Source organism: Apus apus, chromosome 1 (assembly GCF_020740795.1).
Source record: "Apus apus isolate bApuApu2 chromosome 1, bApuApu2.pri.cur, whole genome shotgun sequence".
NCBI classification, from domain to species: Eukaryota; Metazoa; Chordata; class Aves; order Apodiformes; family Apodidae; genus Apus; species Apus apus.
The window spans coordinates 71,148,734-71,168,880 of record NC_067282.1 but is presented as its reverse complement, the minus strand read 5'-3'; the positions used below and the strand labels follow the sequence as shown (position 1 = coordinate 71,168,880).

The 20,147-nt window shown below is 44.6% G+C and overlaps 1 protein-coding gene across 1 annotated transcript in view; it reads right to left on the bottom strand.

Moving 5' to 3' along the window:
• Positions 1-242: 242 nt before the first annotated feature.
• The window catches only part of GTF2E1 (general transcription factor IIE subunit 1), a 56,208-nt gene continuing 36,303 nt past the window's right edge, over positions 243-20,147 (bottom strand). Inside the window, exons 3-5 of the mRNA XM_051611839.1 lie at positions 11,944-12,145; positions 5,244-5,491; positions 243-1,976 (exon numbers count right to left, since the gene is read on the bottom strand). Of these exons, the coding sequence (XP_051467799.1) occupies positions 1,546-1,976; positions 5,244-5,491; positions 11,944-12,145 (881 nt within the window). The 3' untranslated portion in view covers positions 243-1,545. The remainder of the gene's footprint in view (positions 1,977-5,243; positions 5,492-11,943; positions 12,146-20,147) is intronic.

The following is a 20,147-nucleotide window of genomic DNA, read 5'->3' as shown; positions in this document are numbered from 1 at the left end:
GGCCTCCCACAGCACCAGTCTAAAGAAATGTCCTTCCTCGAAGTGCAGGAGGCCCCAGGAGGCATTCAAGGAAGCTCTGGTGAGGACAAAAAATGGGCAGCTGAGATATAAAACATGGGATTTCAGATAGTCCTTCCTTCAGAGGAGAGGCTCAAATAGTTTTGTTTTCTTGAACTGAGTAAATCAAAATGATATACAAACAACATTTCCAATTAGGCAAACAACAAATTGGATGACAAAAATGGGGAGAAGTTTGTTTATTTATTCCTCTTTAAAATGACTTAAAAGCAAACTTAAAACACTACATAGAAAAAAAAAAAGATGGGGTTCAAAATACCAAGTTGAAAATAAAACCACAAAGAAGGCATTACAATGTTAGCAGAACATAGAAAGCATAATTAGTATAAAACAGATTTATAGGCTCAGTGAACAGCAAATTCATGCTGCCTATGGAAATAGAACACCACATAATACTGCCCCTACCCTTTCGAACACAAAATTCTTTTAGCATTTTATTTTATTGTATGTAGTACTTGATAGGAAAACACAACAATTTTATAAAACAACAGTTTCAATTGAAAGAGAAAAGCATTAAAAATATTATATTGCTCTGTAGGCACTGATAAACGTTTATCTATGGTAAAAGAGTGTGCCAAAGCAGAATTCAAAAATTGCATAATTCCTCTTAAAATGATACAGCCCTGGTGTGACTGCCAATCAAAACTAGCTATGCTATTTCTCTGGCATGGCCTGACTGCAGCCCTGCCCACTAGGAACCGTCAGCAACACTGGAGTTTGGACAGGGCTAGACAGGAGTGACAGGCAGAAATACTGGAAAATGAAGCTATCTCCTAGTAAGTCAGAGTGCTCAGATCCATGGAGGACTTTTGTTACACTGACAAAGACTGACTGCGTGTGCTTGCCAAGGCTTCCACTCTGTGTGTTTCGAGTTGAGTTACACTTGACCTTGAGGTGCTGAGACAGAGCAAACAGGAGCAGGAAAAAGGTGCTGCCCACTCTGGTGGCCAGTGGCTGCTGGCAGGAGGTCAGCTACAAGCCCTGCCCAGGCTTGCTGTCAGTAGACGAGTGCTTCCCCCTCCTCTCACTGAGCACAGGCAGCTGTAACATTACTTACACTCTCCTTTGCAGAGCACTCCCATTAAACCATGGAGCACTTATGTCCTCTGAGGCCAGAGATGTGGATTTCACTAGGATAAGCAACAAAAATCAACTCTGTGCAATCAGGGGGAGGCAGCTGCTGGGGCTTTGGAGAAGGGTAAAGCAGTGCCTGTGTAGTAAACCTTGAAGCAGATTTTCACCTTGCAAGCATCCTCATTTCTGAGGCTTGTCCTCCCCTACCTTTTTTGGCACATGCAGCCTCCCTGCTCCCCCTCTCCGGTGGCCAAGATGCCTGAGATCAGCAGTCCTGAGCCCCAGTGTCCCTGCGCACAGGGGAGGAAAGATGCACTCCATCTTCTGTTTTACTAGGGAGTCTCTGGACTAAAAAAAAAATAACTTTATAAAAAAAGCCATGGCAGGAAGCAGTTAATCAAACATATCCTCAAACATGCGTCGCCCCATGGCTATGTAAACCTCTTTTTCTTCTGGCGTCATCTGGGCCACCAGCTCAGGGCGCTGGCTCACTTGGCTGTACGAGTGTGGACACCCAGCCACTGTGACAGTGGGGTCTTCTGCCACCACCTCAAACTCTTCATCCTCCTCCTCATCCTCCAGCCCATATGCGGTGGTGGCCGTGGTAGGAGGGCGGGGAGGGGATTCCTCCTCCGACTCGCTTGTCTCGCTCTCGGAGTCACTAGCGTTGGCACCAGAGAGAGGAGCGGCACCTCCAACAGTGACTGTTGAAGCAGAAGGTGTCTTCTTCTCGTGGATGAGCAGGGCACGCATCACCTCTTCATTATCATCCAGAGCTACCCGGCCCTCCTCACGCTCCTGGAAGGTATCGAGATCCCGGCCCCCTGCAAAAAGACACAAGGGAGTGATTGTTTCCTCACCAAGATCTGCGTGACGGCCCTGAAGGCCTTCTGGACTCTCATTAATTACTGCCACCAAGCACACTTGGCCAAGTCACATCCTTTCTCTATGCCATCTCCTCCTCTCCCTTAAAAGACAGAGATAGTTTCTCTCGAAAAGGCAGCGCAAGTACTGACATTTCCTTGGAGCTAGAAGGCCTAGAGTCACTGCAGAACCCAGCTGGGAGCCTCAGTCAGGAGCACATCACAACAGAAGACAACAAATGGATGATGGGCTCAACTCAGGCACCATCCCTCAGCTGCACTGATGCACATTCCCCACTATGGAGCTGAAAGTAGTCCATGGGACCTAAATCTGGGCTTCCAGATACTCCAGAGACTATTCACCCAATGATGACACTACTCGTCAGAGATACAGATACCCAATTTATTTCTCCTTATGATTGTCAGAGATACAGCAAGTATCTCAGTGCTGTTTCACAAGTGAACAAGCACAGGCTGTTTCCTTTTTGCCCCTTTTTTGTTGTATGACCACAGCCTGGAGGACTTGCAGTGATGATGAAGACCATGGAGTGTTGCTGGCACAAACCATAATCACAGAACCAAAACCAGGCCCTACCCTGTCAAGGTTCCCATTTATAAGGGTTAAGACTGAGAAGCACATAAATCTAGGCAGACAGGGAGTATGCAGAAACCATGTGTTATAAAACATTTAAATTAGCCATGTCGGGTAAGCTCATAGGTGCAACCTTTCAGGAAATAAGGGGAAAAGCTCATTACTGGAACATGGTGGTAGCGAGTGGGATCTATCTTGGGAAGCAGATGTAGCTTTCAGCCTGCAGCCAAGCTGCACAGCGCAGCATGGAAGGCTGCATTAACATAGCTCCTGCTCTCCAAGCTGAAACGCAGCCCAGCCAGTCTCTCTGCCTCCCTGCCCGGACCTCTGATTTTCAGAGGACTGCAGTCTCCCAGCTGACAGACATGGCCTTTGCTCCTCCCTCAGTAAGTCTGGCTGTGCAATAGCTGGGAGGGTTTGGCATCACTTGGGTAGACAGGGTGTCTGCGGTTCACGGATTCAAAAGGTAAAATTCTGTTCAAAAAGTGGCATTCTGCAGAAAAATTCTCCTAATCCTACATTTTACGAGAGGACTGAGTCCATGCAGCAGCAACAAACCTACGGGCAGTACGGAAAATAAATAAATATATAAATAAAAATGCAGAGAACCTTATGTAAAAACAAGGCCTAAAAAGTAGGACAGACTCCCCATGGCAAACTTTCTCTAAACCTAAAAATGCTTCCTCTGGAGATGAGGTGACAGCATTCCACCCTCATACATGATTACCACTTGCCTGCTTCTCCCAGACCTGGACTTTCATGGTTTATAGAACCACATCCAGGCAACTGGCACCCAATGCCTTTCCCCCAGGGTCAAAAATGTACTGGTTACTTTTTTCAACTTCAGATTAAAAAAATGCTGAGAAACAGGTGAATTGAGGAAGTAAGTTCTGCATTTAGCACTAAAAGCCAGAGGAGTTTGTGGTCACTTCTTTCCTGTGGTAAAATAAAGACCAAAAGGCCCATCTCTATCTTCACCAGACTCATGTTTTATTGTAAATGAAGCTGTAGTAACGGGTGATGGCTGCAAATACTATTATTAACGTACTGGCAAAATTCCTGAAAGAAAGGAAGAATTAAGGTGTTGTGTTGGCAGCCTTGTGCTCACCTTGTTGCCTGTGACCATAGAGTGTAAGAGACTATTGGAGACCATCTCTGAGATAATATTGTAGCTCCTCACGTTGAGAGCTGTGAAGCAACTACAGCCTGGGGTACCTTCACCAAACCTGACTTGGTGGCTCAGGAGTGGGGCTGCCTCTTGCTTGTAAGAACTGCTCCTGCCAGATTCAAGCAGTGAATCTTTTCTGTCTACAGTCACAGGTTTTCTTCCCCCCTGTTTATGTCATCCAACAGCTACAGAAATGCGTCACAGAATCAACTTCATCCTATTTCCACCAGCCCCCTCCTTACATCTGCAATAGTGGTGGAGGCTAAGTAGTGATGCCATTGTGCTAGAAGGAAATATACTCCCCCTCCATGTCCTTCAGTGACATCTGAGAAATATTTATGCTGTGTATACCAAAAGTCATCTCAAGGAGCCAATTCAAAGCTACAGGTGACTTCCATGTCTAGCAGAAAAACAGGGTGAGAACTCACCATGGCTGGTGAGTAACAACAACATCTGCTAGAGTGCAGGAGGATGTTGCTTCAATCACCTCACTTTGTTTAATCTATCTGGAAAACATTTTGGGATCTGTATGCTTTACATGCAAACAAGATCATTAAGTATCTTCTGACCATTATTTCACATCCATTTTCTTCACTTCTGCTATATCTACGTTCTCCACTCCTCTCCTGAGCAGTGCTCTGGCTCTGGGGTCTCATGCTCACACACATGGCTTCCTTTTGCCATCTTCTCTTTCTGGGGCATCAACAGTTTCAGTCTATAACCCTCAAATGACTTGGAAAATTGCACCTACTGATTTACTCTTGTACAAATAATAAATGGTCTCTATTTCCTGTTTTTAGTCTGTAAGCTTCAATAACACACTTGCCAAAGCAGAATGTTTCTACTGTTGGTTACAAGATCTTGTCCATGGTCTATGGACAACCTGAGCCCAACAAGAATGAAAATGCAAGCAGAGGTACCAAGAAACAAACAGAAAGCAATACTCATCTGCCATGGTGACAAACCTTCCCCTACCATACTTTTAGCAGCTTCATTTCTGACATGTTCTTCATATAAAACATGTTTTGAAAAACAAATGGCAAGAAGAAGGCTGGAAGCACATAAATCCTGCTGGTAGATTTGGTAGGCTTCAGAGTAACTGACTGCTAATGTCATTTTTCAGTAGTGACCTAGTAAGAGGGCAGCCTTCCAGACGAAACTGGAAAACCTTCATCTAGAAGCAATAAACTTCCAAGGTGGAAGACATAATAGATAATTAACATTTTAGAAACCCACAAACAATTTTGTGGACAACTCCACAGCTTTACTGACCTAGATTTCAATCCTGGATCTAATAAGAATTTTTCACATCTCTGTGCACACAGGTGCTTTGCACAGCAGAGGGGAGCAGACAAAATCTAGAGTGTAGGGAGTAGCAGCTGTACACACACAAGGGGACATACTTCTGACAGCACTCTGTGAGCATCAGATCAGCAGAGCAGTACTTCTGCTCTGTGAATTTCCTTACCATCTTTGATTTCATCGGGATCATAAGCCCCCTGCACTGTGCTCTCCCGTAGCCAAATCGGTCTCTCTCTGGCTGGCTTTCCTTCAGTTGCAGATCGGTTAAGATCCTCCTGGTCCTCCATGCTGATGACAACGTTCTGCGTATACAAGTCCTCATATGATGGTCCTTTTGTAGTCCATGCTTCCCGGTGGTGTCCACCTGCAATGCCAGCTGCTGTCCCTGAACCGGTACCAGCTGCACGCTCCTTGCTACATAAAAGTCAAAGAGATAAAACACAACACTCAGAACAACCCCTTCTTTGGCCAGCATTGCAACACTTCAACTATGATTAGTTGTCTCTCATAGAATCACAGAATTGTCATGGTTGGAAAGCACCTCTGAGATCACCGACTCCAACCATCAACACAAAAAACCCAACAAAACAAAACACAAACCAACACAAACAACCACACACACTCCACCAAAAAACACAAATGCCACATCTACACGTTTCTTGAATACCTCCAAGGATGGTGACTCAACTGCCTCCCTGGGCAGCCTGTTCCAGTGCCTGACCACTCTTTCAGTAGAGAAATTCCTCCTAATATCCAATCTAAACCTCCCCTGCCACAACTTCAGGCCATTTCCTCTGGTCCTATCGTTATTTACTTGGGAGAAGAGGCCAACACCCACCTCCCTACAATCACCTTTTAGGTAGTTGCAGAGGGCAATGAGGTCTCCCCTCAGCCTCCTCTTCTCCAAACTAAACAATCCCAGTTCCCTCAGCCGTTCCTCATATGACTTACTCTCTAGACCCTTCACCAGCTTGGTTGCCCTTCTCTGGACGTGCTCCAGTACCTCAATGTCCTTCTTGTAGTGAGGGGCCCAGAACTGAACACAGTACTCGAGGTGTGGCCTCACCAGTGCTGGGTACAGGGGCACGATCACTTCCCTACTCCTGCTTGGCCACGCTATTCCTAATGCAGGCCAGGATGCTATTGGCCCTCTTGGCCACCTGGGCACACTGCTGGCTCACGTTAAGCAGGCTGTCAACCAAAACCTCAGATCCTTTTCTGCTGAGCAGCTATACAGCCACTCTTCCCCAAACCTGTAGCGTTGCCTGGGGTTGTTGTGACCAACAGGCAGGACTTGGCACTTCACCTTGTTGAAGCCCGTATGACTGGACTCAGCCCATTGATCCAGCCTGTCCAGGGCCCTCTGTAGAGCCTTCCTATCCTCAAGCAGATCAACACTTCCATCTAACCTGGTGCCATCTGCAAACTTACTGAGGGTGCACTCAATCCCCTCACCCACTTAATTGATGAAGATATTGAAGAAGACTGGCTCCAAAACTGAGCCCTGAGGGACACCACTGGTCACTGGTCACCAGTCACCAACTAAATTTGACCCCATTTACCACAGCTTTCTGGGCCCAGCCATCCAGCCAGGTTTTTACCCAGTGAAGAGTACACATGTCTATTCCACGATATGCCAGCTTCTCCAGGAGAATGCTGTGGGAGGCGGTGTCAAAGGCCTTGCCAAAGTCCAGGTAGACAACATCTTCAACCTTCCCTTGTTCTGGAGGTAATGTCTAAGCACATGGAAGAGAAGAAGGTTATCACGAGTAGCTAGCATGGATCTCCCAAGGGGGAAATAATGCTTGACTTCTCCGATAGTCTTTTACGATGTTGTAACTGAATGGGTAGATGCAGGAAGAGCAGTGAATGTAGGCTACCCTGACCTTAGCAAGGCTTGTGACACTGTCTCACACAGCATCCTTGTGAGCAAGCTCAGGAAGTGTGGGGTAGAAGAATGGACAATGAGATGGATTAAGAATCCTCAGTACTCTAGGGTGGATCCTATCCAGTCCCATAGACTTGTGAGTGTCTAGGTGCAGAAGCAGATTGTTAACTACTTCATCCTGGATTATTGGGGGGTTGTTCTGCTCTCCCTCCTCATCTTCTGGCTCAGGAGGCTGAACACCCTGGGAGAAGCTGGTCTGACTATTGAAGATGGAGGCAAAGAAGGCATTAAGTATAATGATCTGTGCTGAAACCTTGCATTCTCATTTCTAAGACGTGATGCCAAGAACTTCCACACCAGCTTGCTGATTTGGGGAACCTGAGGATCTCTAATGGGAAACCCTACATGAGGTCTCAGCAACTTCCACAAAAGACACTGGAAAGAAGAGGAAGCATTAAACCTGCTGATGTGCTCACGTAAAAACACACAAAATTCCAGAATACCACCAAAGGAGTCAAACAGTAATCTGACATTTGGAAAAGCCTCTTTTTGGCCTTCCCACAGCAACCATATACTGCATTAAAAAAGCACTAAAGTTTAAGCAAGTCTGATCATAGCCCCAGAGACCCAGCATGCTCAGATCTGTGACCTCATGAAAGAGTTAACTCATCACCAAACCCACATTTCGAACCTTTGCTTGAATTGTGAGTGACAATGTGCATGGTAAGTCACGTCTCCTGTGTTACACAGGAGATCTGTACTATCCACAGACAAAGCCTTGGAAGGACTGGGGAATCCAGGCAGAAGAGGAGGGCACCTTCAACCCAGAGGACTAGGCAAAGGGTTTTGTGTCGTGATTTTAAGTGGGAGGAGGCAAGACAGAACACTGTGGAAAAGCTGCAGAAAGAAAGGTGATGACAGATGTGAAGGGTCTGGCAGTCAAAGCCCGGCCCTTCTTTTTTTTTCTGAGAGGAGCTCCAGCCAACACATTTTCCTCCAATCCCTTTCTAGCTCGGAGACTGATGAAGAAAATGAAACATTGCTGCTTGGATCTGATGGAAAGAGGACATCAGGTGGAGTATTTTCTGCAAAGTGATGCCAATAAGCCTAAAATACTCTCTCTGGCCTGTGCTGCTACACATGCATTGATCAGGCAAAGCAGCTGAATGGAAACTCACTGCTCGCTGGGTAGGGAAAGCCAAACGTGACCGTTCCCCTAGTTAAAAAATCATATTTAATTTTCTCAGAAAAACAGATGCACTGTGGACTGCACCCACCTTCAGCCATATGATTTCAGTCATCTGACTGCCAGTGGTACCTATGTATTTTCATGGCTAACAGACCTGTCTGGACTCCTCGTCCTCTTGTGCAAAGCAGATTCACTGCGGATACTCACAGTGTCCCTGCTCTGCTTCTAGTTGAGCTGACAGAAGTTGCCAGTGAGCACAGTTCAGTTACTGCTACCTACCCAACAGCTTTTCCTCCAAAAGAGAAGCTTAAAACAAGGCTGCAGCTGGAGAAGACCTGAGCAATATGCATTTATTTTTACTTTTTTTTTATTCAGCAAGGACTTAAACATTGCTTGATGAGCTAATTCTGTGGGATTTTTAGGGGCAAACAGTGAGGGGAAAAAACATGCAGGTAAGTGGTCATCTCTCCAGATACAAAACACTGGTGTGTTCAGCCACAGTTTGGCTTGAGAACTACTCACAGGCTCCCAACAGTGGGCCTGCTGGACTCTGTTAGCAAAATACTTCATGGATCTGTTTTAGCATGCATCCACACACTAACCAGTTCTCTCCTGCAGCCAGCCCTGCCTGGAGAGCTTCACAGCAGCCTCGTATTTTAGGGCAGGAGACTCGTGCACATGTATTGCTTATATAACCTAAGGAACCACACAGAGACAGTCTTCCCAGTGCGTTATTTCAAGTATTGGTACCTTTCAGCTCTCCAAGACAGGCATGTGTTCTGTGAAAAGCACCACTCTGCTTCCCACACAATAGAAATCGCTAACCAATGTTTCCCTGACGATTTTATGTAATCCACTTTCCCCACAAGATACACAATGCAGCCTTCCCTCAAGCTCTCCCTCCCCACGACTGCAGTGTGACAGCTAAATACTCAGGAGTGCCAGGAACTGCCTCACAACACTTTTGCACAGAGGTCCCTGTAAGTGTGCTTGAAATGGACTTTTTTCCTCCACAGTATCATTTAGCAGCAAAACACTTATTCCACGGCATCAGGAACATTTCAGAAATGAAAGATACAACTCTAAGAGACACCTACCACATGCATTACTTTAAGCCATCTACTGCAATGTCTCATACTTCACTGGAACCGTACTTTTGGACCCTGGAAAGCTTTGCAAACGTGTTTCAATTTACTTCCTTCTTTGTGGAACTGCACCTTCAGCAACACTTGTTGGTAGGCTGCAGCAGCCCCTCAAGACTATATGACCAAGGGAATAATCCTTGCTGGCAGTCGAGATCTTACTGTTCAGCAACCCTGTTCCAAAGTGCAGGATTAAACACTATGGATCCAGCACCCACAAAAGGCCAGATGCGTGAGCTGCCTTATGGGCAGCACAGAGCAGATTAAACACACTCTCAAATCTCTTGCTCAGATGCAAGATCTGCTTTCCCCTACCTAGTTTTAGACTTTGCACGGCCATCCTGCAACCAGGAACTGCTCAGACAGTGGCATTTCATGGCACAGATGTGGCTACATTTGCTCTGCTACCCAGCAGCTATTTTACCCTGACGGAAATCCCTTAATGAGTGGTTTGCTGCCTTTAAGGGTGACATAAATAATCCTTGACTAAGCTGAGGTATGGCCCACAGAAACCACACTGTGCAATGAGGAAACAACTTGAAATTTTCATTTCAATCCTACCCAGACTATTAAGAAGAGGTCTTGCATACTGGGGATAGCTCTTTTTGTGCTGTTTGAAATAAAGCACTTTTTCAATTAGCTGCCTTTGTAAGAGCTTGAACTTCACAGCAGACAATCCATGGTCCTTGACAGCATGACCACAAAAAATAATTCTGTTAAGATTTTTGTTATAGAAAGTCATGCTATTTTGACATAAGAAAATGGAGATGGATATTAAAATGGAGATTGATTCTAAAAGACATCTGGTTTAGAAGACCATAGAAAAGGGCTTAGGTAAAGTGGGTTTCTTTTAAAAAACCTGTGGGGCTAATTCACGTTCTGCCAAGATTAAGAAAGTGAATGCCGTCCTAGAAAGATGTAAATGAAGATCTGCCCCATTTCCCACAGTAGGTGAATAACAGTATGCAAGGTCAATGTGGTTGCTTAGAGCTGTAGCTCTCCTGAAAACACACGAAGTTGCCTGTGTTGCTGCAAAGAGAAGATGCGAGGCACTCTGTGACCTTTTCTGCTTTGTTTCATAATCATCAAATGATGGTTTTGTCAATGATTTCAGACACTCAAAATTCCATAAAAGCAGAGAGAATAAATAACCCAGGGTTTGGCACATTAAAAAAATTTAAATCTCACAGCAGCGTTTTCATGCAATTAGCTGCTTTGAATTAATAAGATTTAATAAATAATTAAATCACTTTATGTGCTGAAGCAAGTTGTGCTCAAGTAAGCATTTAAAAAGATGCCTATTTATTTTGTCATTCCTTGCACTGAGTAATTAATCATTTACAATGTTTTTTAAGTATTTAAGAGTCAAGTAAGTGGGTGCTGCTATTCAATCATGGGACTGCACCAGACTTCTGCTGTGATAATTTCCTGTGCACAGAAAAGGAAGGCTGTGAAATTACTCTCTTCTTGGTAGGGTTATCCTAGTTCTACTGCTCAAACTACAAAAAAAGGGTTTTTAAAGCTAAGTCTACAGATTCAGCTTGGGCATAAAGGCTTCAAAGACTCCTCATATCACCAAAGACATGTTCAATGACCTTGGAAAAACCTTCTCCCCTCTCTATGTTAATTCTCGTTTTCTATCAGAATGAAGAGGAAAATGAGCTACCTTCTTGGCTAGAAAAAGACTATGACAGACAAATAATATTTTATTATCTTAATTAAAAACTGTCTAGCATTAATATATAAGGAACATTGTCTCTCAAGGTTAGTGTGAGAGAAAAAAAAAAAAAAATGAGTATTCTGTTTGCTCTCCCACTAACAAAAGCCAAGCACCCCAAGGCATTCTGGGAATGCCTTCCCTCATGGTACCTTTTCCCCCCATGTATTTAATTATTTTTTTCTAAACACAGAGAAGCACATCACATTTCACCACAGCTGACAAAACTGACAGCTCCCCACACCATTCTATATTATTTAAACATCATCTGTTTTTGTACAGCTAAGAATGTTCTGAAAGAAAGTGTCATTTCCCATGGGCAGAAACTTATTTTTGACTATAATATGGTCTCATCGTGAAAAGAAGAGGTGTGTAAGAAGTAGAGGAAAATCAGAAGAAAAAAAAACACCCCCTTATTACCAGTAATGTCTTCAAAGGAGAATGTTGTTGTATGTGTATTTGAAACACAAAATGTAGAATGCAAATAGCTTAGCTTCAAAAGCTGGGTAGAAGCAAAAGGAATAGGTGAAAAGTAAAAAGAAGACAGTGTAGATGGCACCTTCAGAGCTTTGCCAAACAGCTGCAGGTTGCACTTCTTAAATACTGGGGCAAGGGCTTGGTATACATACCATCTGCAGCACAGCAAGCAGCAGGTAATTGAGTACCCCACCCCACAGAAAACTATATGCGGGAAGCTGACCAGAAGAAGAGTAATCTACCTGGTTTACAAAAAAAAAAGGTTATGGCCCTTTATTTCCTTAAAAAACACACATTCCTTTAGGAATGTGTCTGTCTGTTGCTTGCATAGTTGGTGCTAAACAAGCCAGTCCTCAATGCAGCCAGAGGCTGCACAAGGTTTGGGAAAGCCTCGCAGGGCAGAGGAATGCACTAGAAAGCAGTAGCACAGTAAGAGATCAGACACATTCCCACCTCTGCTTCAGGGCAGGAATCTCTGTGGGTTCTGGCTCGAGGATTTCATAGGCTAAGTTCACATCTTCCGTCTCACGAAGCAGCGCATAGATGGGCTCAATCTGCTCATTAAATCTTGCCACCAGTGTCCGTGCATCCTTTTTGGGCATCGCCGACTCATCTTCTTCCACTTCAGTCTCACAGAAAGTACAGCGGAAAGTTCCTAAAACAAAAAAAAAAGCTGCTAAGCATTGGAAAGAAAGCAGCAGGCCTGGCATTTTATACAGCCTTTTAAACAGCAGTGCTTTGCTATTAGCTTGATGCTAAATAGCTTTTCTCCCCCTGACAATCTCTTCCCACACACAGTGCACCTGGTTATTATTTAAGCAGGCAACAAAGCAAGCATTTTGATACTATCCATTGATACCCAGTTGGGTACAGCTTCTCGCCCTGAAAAGCCCAGATGGGCTGCAGTACCTCTACTGAGACATCTTTTTATAGCACTCCCTCTTTCTTGTTGCACATTTTACATGTCAAAAAGCTTCCAAATATACTCTTAGGAGTTCAAATATTGTCTGTTTTCAGGTACTTGCACTGGTATCTCCCATGCCACATGAACAGGCTGATTTCACAATGAAGCAGGGTGAAGCTTTACACTGCACCAGCCCCTCTGCAGTAACTGCTAGTATAACCATTTTCACTCTGCAATTAATGCAAAAAAGATGGCTTCTCCTTTTGTTTCAGGGCCAAAACATGCAAAATAGTCATTACTGCAGAGCAGCAAATGCAAAAACTTATCACCTAACCCTCATACTAATGTCTTGAAATTAGGAATGGCAAGATAAGAATTATACAAATGGCAATTAAGAACAAGCTCGTTTCACAGACCTCATCAGGATCTATGAAATAAACAGGTCAAACTGAAAAGCAACTGAAATGGTTGCATGGCAATGCAGTGACAAAATAATAATAATTAAAAAAAAATCTACTGAACTCCTGCACAGCAGGCTTTTATGTTTCATTGCTCCATCTGCGAGTAGGACGCTGAGGTCAGTCAGTACATGCACAGTAGGACCTTACCATATGGTCCATGACGAGGGGAGCAAGAGAGTGTAATGACTTATCCTTCCAAGTGTTGGACTGAGAATGTACCACTTCCTCCTCAGAACAGTTACATCCAGAGCAATGCTCACAGGCTTCTTGATTTCTCTTGTCCCCGTGTGATGTTTTTATCTGTTCTGTGGCACCTGTACACATCTAGCATAAACTCTCAATACCCTGATGACGACAGGAAAATATCTTTTTACTAATGGGAAGCCTGAGAATAGATCCTATCGGGGAAACAATAAGCTTATGTCTAAAAATCAGTATTAGAATCAGTATTGAAGCCTAGTATATCACTGGTACAAGCACAGCCCAAAGGAATGGGTTTGCTCAGGGCACATGGGCATGATGTAATGAGACAGGCTGGCAAGTCAGGGCTTCTGCTATCTTGTTTTGCTGCTTACACAGATTTGCTAGTCTTGTCACTTCATTTTTCAGTGCACCTCTTTCTTTGCCTGTAAGATAGTGATAAAAACAAACCTAACTTCTCCACTAATGGCTGTGAGGGCTAGACAATGATTGTATGCTTCTTGGGAAACACACCAAAGCACTGTTTATATCAGGAGGTAGATCTGTTGCCTCTCACCACAGCCAGTAGAGATGCAGCTTCTGCCTCAGCACCATCTGAAGTAGCTTTTTGCTCATCATTACTCACAAATTAATGCAAGTATGCTGTATATGTGGCCTTTAATATGTAGACATTTCCTGCAATAAACTCTCTCTTTAGGAAGTTTGTGTTATCTACATTTAAAAGCTAGAGCACCCAATAACAGCAGTATGCAAAGGCTAAGTGGATAAAGTGCTCTTCTCTCCCATCCAAGCATGAAGCACTCTGCCTATTTTTTTTCAGGCTGTAAAAATCGCCCCTACTGATTCAAAACCTGCACATTATATAAGCTGTCAGCCTGGCAAAAACTGAAGCCAAAGTTTGGTCTCCTTATCCCACTTTTGAGGCTACCAGCACGACAAATTGGCAAACAAGCTGAATCAATTTAAAATAATTAGCACATCTCAGTTCCCATAATGGACTAAGTGAACAACCATAGGTTAATAAGGAAAACTCTCCTCTTTTTACATCCCTCACCAAAAGCCCTGTTACATGTTCCTGAGAAAGCTCAGACTTTTCACGCTTCCATCTGTGAACCCCATGAGTATTTGCAAAAGATTAAGATCGTAGGGAGAACGGTTCCAATTCAGAGTACCAAAAAATCAGAAAGTAAACACAGCTCTAATGAAACGGAACTCCCTATAATGCATTTGCTGCAACTTCCACCCCTTAGGGTTCTTAATAAGCAAAAGAAAATTTAATAGATGAATTATGTAAAGAATCTGGGAATGAGCGAAATGACAAGCTTCCTCCATTAATATGCTGATTTTTTTTAGATGGTGCAGCATTTCACAAGAGGGATATGTGCCTAGAGAACTGGGAAGTTGCTTTGCCATGGCAGATGGCATGTAAATGTTGCAAACCTCTTTCGTTAGACCTCAAGAGGTCAGAAAATGTCACCAGAGCTTTTATGACATGGCACGTCACATCAGTAGTGACACATGTTCCTTACAGATATGAAGTGCATGTGACAAATACAAAGTGGAGGCCATCCAAAGGATGAGAATAGCAATGTTCACACTCCAGTGATGTATTTCTCCTTCAGCCCTTACACAACTGAGTTTTCCATACAGATACGCTGCATAAACCAGAACAAGAAGATATCTGGGAGCAAACAGACATGAGGCTTTTCTGCATCTTGGAAATGCTAATGGAGAGCATATACATCCCCCTCCTTCCCAAACATGCTCAGGCACTCAACAGACCTTTCTGGCTGCATGTTAAAAACCAGCCTTCTGAAAAAGATCTCATCTGGTCCCAGACTCTCCAGGGCAGATACACTGGTAATCTAGCTCCCCAAGGCATACTAAGATTAAAGCAGCTCAAGCTCTGAAGTATAGAATCAGAATATTTAGAGATAATTCCTAATGACTTGATTTCACTTGAGAGAAGGAAAAGGTCAACTGCCCATGCATGTTGCACATGCGATATCCAAGTGTGCACATCACATCTGCTATAATTAACATATTTAACTGGCTGAAGCCTCCTGAGTCTGAGCCCAGGTCCTGCTCACACCCTTCTCAAACGGCTCAAGCCTCAACTCCAGCCCAACAAGGTGTCTTCCTTCCGCTCTGTCCTTTGGAATACTGCCCCAGACTCTCACAAGCTATTTAATTTTCCACCTAAGCTTATTCCCATTAATTTCAAACGTATTTACTGTTGTGCAAAAAACTCAGCTCAGCTGGCTTCCATCTTGCTGTTAGTCCTTCACTATATTTACTACTGTCTTACTCATCCCACCACCTTCATTTTCCAAGGCTCAATAAGCCACAGGGGGTTTTTTTGCCTTTTAAAACCAGCGACTCACTGCTCTGACCATGCTATCAGCCTCAGTGGGCACTTTCTTTAGTTTGCTCTCATCTTTCTACTATAAAGCTGAAAGTATATGCAAGTGTCCAGATGAGTCCTCCCAAAAGCCCAACAGCATTAGTGCTTCTCTGATAGCCACTAAGACCTTTTAAGATCACAGTGTAAGAGATCACAGAAGTGCTGCCTTGGTTATCACAAGGTCTAGCAATGCCCCCAGATCTTCTTTCCTCCTTTGCAGTTTCCAGTAGATGAGGTCCATGTTTATAGAAGACCTCTGCATTAGATGCTAGATGCATGGCACTCAGCTCCTTTTTATTCTTCCAGCCTTCATCCTCATCCAATTCTTTATTCTTGACTACATCACAAAACATTAAGCTAATTTACTTTCAAAATCTCCCACAACCTTCTTTTAGAAGTAGCATTATTACCATTACATGGAGAGTGAGCTAAGGCACAGATGGCACAATTTTGGAAGTATCTGCTCAGAAAAGTGTGCAGCATTTCTACCAATCTTCTTCCAGGTTCTAGAATCAGGCATCTTAAATGAGTTAGGTACAACAGCTAATGAATGACGGCTTTTGAAAAGTTTAGCTCAAAAAGACTCATTCAAGACCACACAGAAACTCAGAAGTCCTGGAGGATCAGACCATGTTCCTGTGGCTACTGTAGCCATTTTCAAGTAATTTCCTGACTCTCACACTGCATGTTTTCCCTTCTTCTGCAGTAAGCCAGAGAAAAAGTGCATTATATGTGGACGGCTCATCTCTGTTACTGAGCAAAGTGCATGTTTTGGCAGGCGGGAGGAAATATGTGGTACAGAAAAAGTTACAGGATGCATAAACAACTTTAATTTCAGCACTCACTAACCCCAAGTGCTTTATTTGATGCTAAAAAGATGGTATTAAGACCTTGAGAAAAGGACAGGCATTTCCTAGGATCCTACCAACAGGAAGCCAGCTGAATGCCTCCCGTCATGTGAACCCTTGTGCGGACAGCCACATGGTTCCTCTGCAGACCTGGAGCCCTCAGTTCCGCCCAGGCTTCTGCCGTTTGAACAAAACAACAGAGAAGATCACAACCTGCTAGTGCTGCATGGGATCAGGAGCAGGATGCCTTGCCAGCTCACTTCCTGGCAACAAAGGGAAGATGAGAAGGAAACACCTTGGGTCCAGCTCTAGGTTCTTGGAAGTGATGAAATTTGTGGGGACCTTCTATACTACCTACTAGCCCCAAGCCTGAGGTTTCCTACCCAGCTGCTCCTATTCCGGTTCCTGGCTTTTCCCTGCCTTGATGGCCCTTGCTAGCAAGTCCTTATCTATCTAGTCCTGCTTTCTCAGCCTGGGCTTCTCTCACTTCTCAGACTTCCCCATCCAGCCTTCTCTTCCTGGGCTGCTTTTTCCAAGCTCAGACTCTCCCCACTTCAGTGGCTCTCTGCCCCACACTCTTTGATCAGCTAATTTTGCTTCTTAATTTGAGCTCCAGTCAACAGATTAATTTCTTTTTTCAAGCCAGAGAGTCTCCTTTTCTCATCAGCCCATTCTTCAGAACAGCCAAAACGTCTTTTGATTAAATTTTCCTTAGTGATTTAAACTTAGCTGGATGCATAGAATAGAAAAACTCAGCAAAAAATAAGTGTTTGACAAAGTTTCAAACAAAAACCATGGAGCACACCCACCCTCCACAAATTATCCAGACTAAAGTAATGGAAATACTTGGCAACCTAAGTAATAGGCAGCACTGTCAGTACAAATTAGAATTAACTTCCTTTCATTTCTCATTGATTTTCAAGATTTAGAGGACTGTTTATGACTGTACCTAAAGGCATTTCTCTCCTGAATCATTAAAGACACAAACAGTAGGCCAAATGGCTACAACAGACCTGGATTATCAGTTACCATAATGTCCTTTGCATTAGGATATAAGGATACTTGCCTACTAAAAGCAGCAATCTGAGGGTTAAATTGAAGCAAAGAGAGCTTTAATGACCTTAATGGACTAAGCTAGTGGAAGAGTTGATTGTTAGCTAGATGTCGTGGTTTGGGCCCAACACGACAACAAAGGAACAGCCTCATGGCCGCTCACTCAACTCACCCCCCGCACATACGCTCTGGGATATGGAGAACAAAGCTCATGGTTTGAGACACAGGACAAGGAGGGTTCTTCACCAATTAAGGTCCTGGGCAAAACAGACTCAACTTGGGGAAAAAATAATAATTTAATTTCACACTCATCAAACACACACAGGACACAGACAACACACAGAGCAGGGCTTGCATATGTTACCCCACCCCTCCCTTCTTCCCAGGCCCAAATCCCTTTGTTCCCGGTTTCCCTCCCTCCTTCCCCCCAGCGGCACAGGGGGACAGGGGATGGGGTTTAGAGTCAGTTCATAGGCTGGTGGTTCCTGCTGCTCCTTCCTCCTCAGGAAGAAGGATTCCTTACAGTCCTTCCCTGCTTCCCCATGAGGTCCCTCCCATGGGAGAGAGTCCTCCATGAACCTCTCCTTCATGAGTCCTTCCCACAAGGTCCGGAGCTGCTCCAGCCTGGGCTTCCCACAGAGTCAGGGGCTGCTTCGGGAACAAACTCCCCTGGCCCCGGGGTCCTCCAAAGCTGCGCAATCAGAGTCCACAGGCAGCAAATCCTCTGGCCACAATGTCCAAGTCCAATGGCCAAGTTCACCCTTCCTGGTGCCTTAAGGGAATGTTCCACCACGTTCCTCCATGAGTGCAGGGGGACAGCTGCCATCTCGCATGGGTTGCAGGGAAACTTCTGCTTGGGCACCTTCTCCCCCTTCTTCCTCACCAACCACCAGCACTGCTCTCTTCCTCCAGCACAGCTCTTCTCTCCTTCCAGTACAGCTTTTTTTTTTTTTTTTTTCCTAAGTGCTTCTCTGCTCAGGTGTTACATCAGTTCTTTCCTATGTTAATTGTTGAGGTGCATCTGTTGTCCCTCTAATGGCTCCTTGGCTGGGTTTTGGAGCTGGGGCAGCTTCTCAGCTTCTTACTGGAGCCACTCCTGTGGCTCTTCCCCTGCTACCAAAAAACCCACCAAACCAGAACACTGGATTAATGATAACGCAGACTAGAGTGTAGGAGCTGTTGATCTGTAGTGACTCCCAGACATTTGTGTTCACACTTGACTTCCAAAAACTGAGTTGTTTTAGGCAAAAAATAGAGAAACCCAACAATAAAAATGTGTCTCCCGAACACCCACCAATACCATTCTCTCTTGCAAGTAATTTGGTGTTTCTACAAATGCATTAAAAGAGCAAGTATCAGAGAACAGTGTGTTATATAAAATGTAATGCCACATCTCATCTTTCTGAGAAAGGTTTCATGGTCCACTGGATCTCAAGCTCCTGAGGACACTCCACAGCCCAGAGCTGACTAGAGTTATCTTGAAACATGACACAAAAGGATATGTTTTTATACTAGTCCTGTTTGGGATAGTCCAGAGCAGATGCTGTTGTCAGAACTTCTCATGGCATGAGAACAAACATTTCCTACACTGTACCGTGTGTAGGAAATATCAGCATTTGGCAAGATTTGGTAACCCCAATTCTGGAATAAAACATGCATCTTTGCCATTGAAACCCAAAATGCATCAGGCTTCATCCCAACAGTCTGAAAAGGCTCACTTTAAAACTTTTAATTACAAAGAAGGTAAGACACATTGCAACTGAGATGTGTAACATTGGGTAGAGATAGAGCACAGCAAATCCAGAACATGCAGGTGGCATCTGGAAGCAGAGAGCTGAAAAGTACCAGGACAATGCTGCCCAGAGGAGGTGGTCAATGCAGTGGCTATAACTTGAAGCCAAGTACACAGCAGCCGTGTGAATGGATGGCACTGCAACCAAATTGTGACACATGCCAGATGAAGCCTGAGCAGGTGTGAATGTGGACTGCTAAACAGACAGCATCCTGCCCCCAAAACTGTCGGCTCTCTCTGTAAGAGGCTATGAAAGTACAGCACCTCTTTTAGCCCTCTCTTCCTTTCCTGAAGAGGTACTACCCAGTACATAGAATTTGAATGAACAGTGGGGTGAATGGAAAACTGGCTGAAAGACAGCTCAGAGGGTTAGTGACATAGCCTAGTTGGAGGTCTGTAACAAGTGGTGTCCCCCAGGGGTCAGTACTGGGTCCAGCCATGTTCAACATACTCATCAATAACCTGGATGAAGGGACAGACTGTTCCCTTAGCAGGGTCACTGATGATACAAAAGTGGGAAGGGTGGCTGAAACACCAGAGGGCTGTGCTGCCATCCAACGTGACCTGGACTGGTTGGAGAGTTGGACGGAGGAACCGTATGCAATTCAACAAGAGCAACTGTGGGGTACTGCACCTAGGGAGGAATAGCCCATGTATCAGTACAGGCTGGGGGCTGACCTGCTGGAGAGCAGCTCCAGGGAAAAAGACCTGGAGTCCTGGTGGACAACAGGCTGACCGTGAGCCAGCAGTGTGCCCCTGTGGCCATAAAGGCCAACAGCATGCTGGGATGTATTAAGAAGAGTGTGGCAAGTAGGTTGAGGGAAGTTATCCTCCTTGTCTCCTCTGCCCTGGTGAGGCCACATCTGGAGTACTGTGTCCAGTTGTGTGCTCCCCAGTTCAGGAAGTCAACTGCTGGAGAAGGTACAGCAAAGGGCTACAAAGATGATTAGAGGACTAGAACACCTCTCTTATCAGGAGGGATTTCACCCTTTTT